Raw genomic sequence first — 8,143 nt, forward strand, 5'->3', positions numbered from 1 at the left:
CAAAGGCTCGTGCTTAATTACTTCTTTTTAAGCAGGTGTTATTTTCCAGCATCCCAATTTTCCTTGCATTGTAGGATCCAAGAACACTGAAAACTCAGCATAAGCAAGGACAATAATTGCATTGTCCTGAAAACTGGAAGTTTCTACATGGAAAACACTACAACCAACAAGCATGGAAGGGTCCAGCTGTGACTGGCAGGGAAACAACCTGCATAACCTTCTCTGTTTCTCACTTTTTGATGTCCTATTGCTCTCTTTGGTGCTGCTGCTTCAGTTCTGTACATCAGTATTTGTTGCTGTGTTCCTGCAGCATGACTCCCCGGGAGCACATGAGGAAGATGTCCATCCTGGGGGAACAGGGAACACTGGAGGAAAAACACCTGTACCGGCTGGCAGGTGGCATGGCAGCAGGAGGTGAGCAGCAAGGAGCCCCACTGCACACGTGTTTATAGCACTGCTGGCATCCACAACCTACAAGAAACAGCCAGCAGCAGGTTTGATGTCTTTAAAAGGTGTTTCCAGTTTATCTTAGGAGTAACTGCAGAAACATTTTGCTTAAGGTAATGAAAAATTAACAAAGAAGGCTCTTGGAATTCAGCATTTGATTAAGAGATGCTGAGCATCTGAAAGACAAGTAAATGTTACACAAGAACTCAAACAAAAGCCACAGGTGGACATTATGATATTCTGGCTCACCATTGTGGGCTTTTTCTCTAGAGCTGCTTTCTCATTATAAAGCAGGTTCCACCGACTATGATTTTTCTCAAAATGAAAGTGTATTAGAAATGAAAACCCTCTCAAGCAGAGAACTTAACATCCACAGCTATCTTCTGTTTCACAGTGTTATGTAAATTATTATACATTGTAATCTGTCCTTTGACACACTTGACTGAGCACATCCTATTTATTTTTCCCGAAGTTTGATTGAATAAATTTACATTATTTAAACGAAGTATTTCAGGTGGCAGTGAAAACATGTTTTTAGTTGCTGCTTTTTTAAAAAAAATAAAAAAAGGTGATTAGGTGATTTGCACTAGAGGAAACAAAACAAAACACTTCTTTCTGGCAAGGTCATAGTGCAGCCAGAATCACTTCCTAACTGACCCCTCTGACAGCAGAACTGTGTGTGCTTTGTGTCAGAACTGCGGCAGCGGCAGGAGATGCTAATGAGGAACCAGCTGATGGCAGTAAACCCGCAGCTGATGGGGCCGGGCCAGCAGAGGATGCAGGCGATCCCCGCCCAGTTTGAGCCGCGACTGGTGGACAGGTACCGGACACCATTCTTCTGTTCCAGCACTGCAGTTAATCACTCTGTGTGCGCTGTCCCTGAGGTTGTAAAGACCTTTGGTTGTTCTTAACTTCTTAACTAAGCAACATCCTCTGCGTATCTGATTTTTTTTTTCCCCTCTCAGGGATCTGCTACCTTCAACTGAAATGATGGCCTCAGCTGACCCCAGACAAATCCACATAGCATCCCACCTGGCACCCACAGTCCCACAGCACCCCAACATGCCAAACCTGTTGTCCAACCGTGTCTACCCAGGCCCAGGTAACAAAGCACTCTCTGCATCCTGAAAGTGGAACCATGTGGATCAGAGAGCTAACTGCACCTACTACTAGTTTTCCATAGGTTTATTGGTAGTATCAGTAACAGTTTGGGTTTTTAGTGGGTTTTTTTTTTTTTTTTTGGTGGGTTTTGGTTTTGTTTGGTTTCTGTTTTGTTTTGTTTTGTTTTGTTTTGTTTTAATAAAAGGTCTCACTAAAAGGAGGCAGCTGTGCTGGTTTAGATCTGAGCATGTCCATTCTAGCTTTTGTTAAATACAGTCCTCAGAGTCTTTTGCATATTTTTGTTCCCTTGATTTCTTTTTGTACTTTCCAAGCACTTTCAAACCCAAACAAAAGGATATAGCTAAAAAATAGTTCCTCTACAACACTTTTACACTATATTTTACTCTTCCTCTTACATGAGCATTGGCTGCTTTATAATGATCTTATTCTCTAATGATAATGCCACATGCAATTTAATTCATGTAGGGCAAATACAAGTCCTTTTTAATAAAGGCTCAAAATTACAGGGCACGGCTCCAAGGGGAAGGTTGGACATGACAACTATGGCACTCATGACATGCTGCACACAAATTTGCATATTGCTTTATGCAAAGAGAGCTTAAGAGTCTTTTTTTTTTAGATGAATGAATGTATTTTCAATGTCACATCAATACAACAAGAAAAAAATTTTTGATTTCAGCTTCTTTCCCTACCTTAAAATGGATCTCAAATAAGAGAGTCCCTCAAGGGGAAAAGTAATTTAAAACTACACACCCTCCAGACTGCAAGCAGTCTTGAAAGGAGCAGGTTTGCTTTGCTCAACTGATGGCTATTATTTTCTGAGCAGTTATATGTACTTCAAAGGCATAAGTCACCAAATAAAACCATCCTGCTGTCTCCTTCCTTTGTAGTTAATGGCAGGTATTCCTAACTACAGATCTGATCCTGAAAACACCTGATGATGGACTTCATGTTCTTTCTACACATTCCCACCACAACAATGACAACAAATAGGATTGAACTTGAAATCTTATTACCTTCCTAGTGAAGCCCACAGTTGAAGACTTACAGTTTTTAAAGTTCTCTGCATTGTTTTGGGGATTGTACATTTGCATGGGGAAACAAGTGAATTTTAAAGACTCTTTCCCTCCTTCCTTTTAAGGATACAGCTTTCTGCAACCAGAATCTATGGAAGCTGTGGCCAGAAGACAAGAACTGGTTCAAAAGCAAAATATTGCCAGGTAATCAATAGCAAGCTTTGCTCTGAGCTGCATGCCAGAATTAAAGCAGCAATGTGATTGAAATTGTTTTTCAAAACACCCAGAGAAGCAGAGAGCCCTTGAGTACCAGTTAAGGCCTGAAGCTACTGACTTTTTGCTTGCCCTATTTTGCTTTTATTCTTAAAAAGATGTAACAAAAATAAACAAACCCCTTAGCTTGGTTAAAGAAAAGAACAAGCTACAACCACAACCCTTTAACTGTGGATCCAAACACCCTGAAGTTACAAAAGTTCAGAAACAAATTCAAACTTTACAGCTGTGTGATATCACATACAACACTTTAAGCCTGTAGCTGGGCCCTTGGGATGAGCAGCTGGGTCTCCACCCCACCAGGGTGGGAGCTTTCCTAGTTTGACCAAAGAGTTGGAATATCAGAGTGACTGTACAAAGTCCAGTTATTTGTACCAGTTTCAGTGTAGTCAGTAGCTGCTCAAGAAACCACCAGTGCCCTTCCTCATGACCACACCATTTCCACAGAGGAATTCTAACCTCAGCCACTCCTGCACCAGGCTGCACTACTCAGTGGTAGTGCCCTTCACACAGTGAGACTAAGAGCAAAGAACTAAGTTCTGTATATTCATCTGAAAAGAATTATGATGGAAGCATTTTGATCTCTTAAGTCAGCAAAGCTTGATTACTGAACTCCTCCAAGCACAAGATTTGCACCAGCAATGCATTTCCTGTAGCTCTTGCCACATGGCAAAAACCCTGAAAAAAACAAATGAAATAACTAGCAGCAAACACAGCCATCTCACACACCCGTAGCCGCATCAAAGCTGGTCCTAACTGTTCAGGCTCTTCCCTCAGCCCACCAAACAGCAAAACTCCAGCATGAAACAGCTCACCTACACCTTAAAAACCTCGCACCCCAGGTTAGTGCCACCCTGGCAAGTTCCAGGGTGTTCACACAGCTTTCTGCAACACAGGTCACCTTTAGGGCTGCACTTGCTCCTTTCAGCTGTTTCAGAAATCAGCTCTTGAAAATCTCCTGCACTTGGTGCAGTTGAGCTGCTGAGTACCTGGGCTCAAATCTTTGTCCTCCAAGGGACTCTGCCTCATCCCAGAGCTCTGTTTGCTGGTCCTGACAGGAACAGACTATCTCAGCTGGCAGATGAGGCAGGAATGTAGTGCTTTCTGCTGTTCGTTGCCACCTCAAGAACTAAGTGAAGTAATGACAATCAGGCAAAATGTACAAGGACACGGTACATAGACAAAATACTTCCTTTGTATCTCTGAAAGCAGAAAAATGCTATATTGGAGGTTGTTGCAAAGATGAAAAGAAGGCAGAGAAAAAGCCCTGAATGGTGTGATCAAATAATTCCTCCTCATACCAAAAATCTGTATAGAGAGCTTTTTGCCCAAATTGTTTTCCTAATAATTTTACACTCTCCTGAAGATCATACTCTCTGTGACCTGTTATACTCATTGCAGGGTTAAGAAAGCTATCTTGATGCACTTTAAAGTGATTTACTTCACAGGCTCTTTTCCAAATATGCAGAAATCGCATTGAAAGCTCCTACCTTTCTGTTTGATCACTGGCTTGGTTCCAGAGAAAGCTGATGCCAGCAAAGATTGGTACAGCAGAGACAAATACTTCTACTTGTATTCTCTGTATCCCACTATTCTCCCATCCACTATGACAGGAGCAGGAAGCTGGCATAGACTCTAGAGCATTCATCCAGAAGGAAGGAGAGCAGTTGAACACTTCCCACCAGGACCTCACCCTTTCACACTCTCAGAACCATGCTCAGGTGCCAGGCACTGTGGAGGGTTACTCAAGACACTTAGCATTAACTTACTCTGAATAGATGCACAGATTCCACAGATAATATCATTCTGGTTCTTCATAATTTTCAGTACCATTGGAATTTTGCAGTTTTCAGTACAAATTTCTGAGTTATAATATAAATACATTATTTTCTTTAGTCTTCAACCTTTATTACTCTGGAGACTGTTTTCCAAATGTGAATATAATCCCCATGTCTGGATTGTCAATATGCAAATAACACTTTTTTTGTCTGAAGTATTTTCCAGAGCCATCACATGGAAGAAATGTTTTCCCTTTCTTTTAGCTTACTATCTGTATTTGATAGCACATTAAATACAGCCAGGTTTGCCATTCCATCTGCAGTTTGTACCCTCTCACACACAGCAGTGTAGGGGAGAGAAAAAATGAGCAGTTCTCTTGCCTATTCTTTATCTGAGTTTTATTCTGCTGCTGAAAAAAAAAAAGGTGATGAAGGGACCAAGCTGCCCTAACTGCTCATGCTCTGTGTGTCTCTTAGAATGGAAATGGAGATGAATGCTATTTTTCAGCAAAAAGAAATGGAGAAAGCCCATCGAAAAGGACTCCTGGGCCTGGAAGCCCCTTTCCTTTACCACGGGATGCCAGCGAGTCCCATTGCTTTCCGTGGCAGGCACAGACTCCCTGAAGGGAACCTTGCCAATGACCTGTACGTCCATCGTACCAGCCTGGATGAAATCCATGGCAACACCATGCTCATGGCAAGCAGCCCATATCCAACAGTCACCACACTGCAAAGGGAGAGGGGACGCCGCCCCGGGAGGAGAGCTGGAAATCACAAAACTGCCGAGGGCAGTGCCAACGGCACAAAGAACCAGGCAGATGATAAATCCACGGACTCTGCCTCAGCTGCAGTGGATGATGAGAAAGAAGACAAGAAAGAAGTAGAGGTGGAGACATCAAACAAACATGAGCAGAGCAAAAACCAGACTGAGCCATCTGCAGCTGCCAAGAACTGCAAAGAATTTGAACAAAGCTTGAGAAAAAACTGTGCTACGCATGAAATTCCTACTGAAACCACCGGCTGCAGCAACACAAATGAGAAGGAAGCCAACAGCTCCTGTGCTGCTTTTGACGACAAATACCTGTACCCTTCTGCAATCCCATTCTCAGCATTACCATATGGATTTCCAGTGCCCAACAACCCATTGCTACCTTCAGGTTTGTCTGATTTCCAGATTACAGTTAGAGTGGAATGATGATATAATCTGGTTTTATTGATTTGGTCTCTCAATTCTTCCCACTGTTTTAAGTGAATTTTTGGTATGGTAGAATCATTGCAACTAAAAGTAGAATTCTAATGCTGCAAACAGTAATATCTGTATTCAGTTCTTGTTTTAAAAAGGAATTTCAATTAAAATAAGCAAAATTGTTTAATGAAGTTGTGAGTTAGCTCTCTCTTCAGCCCACAACTTTTCTGTATGTCCTAACTTACAGTAGGCATTATGGACTAGCAAAGTCCTATTTCTACTGAAATATTAGTCAAATTAAAGTAACAGTAAAGTCCAAAGAAGAAAAAGCACTGAATAATGGACTCATTAGAGGAAGTCCTGCAGCATGATTTGTATGTGTAGTGACTGGTAGGTACAGTGCCAGCAGTAAGCAAAAGAAGCCACCAAAAAAAACCCTTCAGAACCAGGTTCTGCTCATTACCTGGTGATTTTGTGTCTAGAACTCCTGTATCTACAAGTGACTGCTGTTAATAGTTCTGAAAGGTTCTGAAAGTTCTGAATTAGTTCAAAAGGTTCTGAAAAGGTGTAAAATTCTCATTATAACAATAATTTCCTCCTGATTTGCCAGCAAAATTCTACCAAGATAACTTCTGTGTTTCCTCCTCAAAGGAGCTCATGGCCTGATCCTGAATGGAGAAGACATTTCTTCCATCGAAGACATTCGCAAGTGGACAGTTGATGATGTGCACAACTTCATTGTCAGCCTCCCAGGCTGCTCAGATTATGCCCAGGTGATTATAAACATTCACTACATTTTCATAAGTTTAGGACCATCTAGATTTAAATGTCAGCAAAGAAATGAAAATGTGGGAGGGTAGTTGATTGTCCCAAAATTACGAGTATAATAGTAATTTTATTTGTGCAGTTAGAAGATAAATACAAAGATAAAACAGTAAAATTATTATTTCTTTTTCTCTATTGTTTATGCCTCAGGGTTAAGCATGAAAAATAACAACCTAAGTCTATTTTTATTAAAATTCTATGATGTGTTTTATCATTTTATCAGATATTTAAAGACCATGCTATTGATGGAGAAACCCTTCCACTGTTAACAGAAGAACATCTCCTTGATACAATGGGATTAAAACTTGGACCAGCATTAAAAATCCGCTCTCAGGTATGATCATTAAATGTATGCCAAGATGGTCAGTCACAGGGATGTGAAAGTGCAGAAGATGACAGGAGGGAATTTTTCCAAGCTCAAGCACTTTCTTTTCACTGGTAAGGTAACTGCCACAATACTAGAAGAAAATAAATTACTCCAGCAAAGTTTTCTTTTGCTTCCCTGTATGTTACCTCAGCACACAAGGAGACAACAAGGAACATGACAGAACATTTTCCAGGAACAGACTATCCCTCTCTGTTTGCAGTTTTCTGCCCTTAATTTCATCTGCTAATATCAACTCTCTGTGTGTTTCTGTTGTTGCTGGTTCTTTTCCTTTCCTTTAACTCCTTGTACTCTCTCACTCTTCTCTCATTCCAACCATTTGCCCCACTCGTGGCTGGCAGTTTGCCTCCCTTCTGTCCCTGGGTGCTGCAGCACCATGGGAGCAGGAGGATTCTGCAGCCAGGCCCAACAGTTCTAAGCTGGGTATTGCCAAGCTTCTTCCACAACCTAGGCCTAGAAAAATGTAAGAGAGTGAAAATGGAAAAGATTTCTTTTTCACAAGAATGTGATAACCCTTTGAGAAGCCTGGGATATCCCTGGTGCTGCTGCACCAGTCAGGCTTGATCTTTAATGGCTTTAACAGCAAGAAGTAATTCCTGCAATTGTGCCTTTGTCTTTAAAGGTGTCCCGACGTCTGGGTAATGTGTTCTACCTGATGAATGTCCCTCTGTCTGTGCCCGTGCCTCCTGCTCCAGGGAAACCCTCGGAGCAACCCTCTGACATGGCCTCCCCTCTGCACTGCAACAGCAGTGGTGACACCCTGGACAGTCCGTGCTCCCAGGACCCAGAAACCTCCCAAGCAGTGGAACAGATCATTTCAGAAAGCAGGGAAAATCCATGTGACACAGTTGGAACCCAGGCTGACTTCCAGATGATTGCTTTCCAGAAGAGTTGAGCTAAGTCCAGGACATAACATGTTTTTAATAATCCAGGAACCTCTAGTTACAAAGTGTTTGAGAAGAAGCTACAGCCTGAAACCTCTGTAAGGCTGGGGCTGAAAGAAATAAGCTTTCAGTGCAGCATGAGGAATTGTTGTATCTGAAAAGCATTCAGAAATGCAGCTACAGGTTAGTGCAATTACTTTGAAGTGCAATTCATTGAAAAGAATACT

General features: G+C 41.7%; 1 protein-coding gene across 1 annotated transcript; it reads left to right on the top strand.

Moving 5' to 3' along the window:
- Positions 1-311: 311 nt before the first annotated feature.
- Positions 312-7,927, top strand: SAMD7 (sterile alpha motif domain containing 7). The gene is made up of 8 exons (XM_062499497.1): positions 312-414; positions 1,141-1,267; positions 1,413-1,549; positions 2,711-2,789; positions 5,114-5,793; positions 6,474-6,595; positions 6,871-6,981; positions 7,655-7,927. The coding sequence occupies exons 1-8, from the start codon at positions 312-314 to the stop codon at positions 7,925-7,927; spliced, it is 1,632 nt and encodes a 543-aa protein (XP_062355481.1).
- Positions 7,928-8,143: the final 216 nt, after the last annotated feature.

Source organism: Cinclus cinclus, chromosome 10, assembly GCF_963662255.1.
Source record: "Cinclus cinclus chromosome 10, bCinCin1.1, whole genome shotgun sequence".
Lineage (NCBI taxonomy): Eukaryota > Metazoa > Chordata > Aves > Passeriformes > Cinclidae > Cinclus > Cinclus cinclus.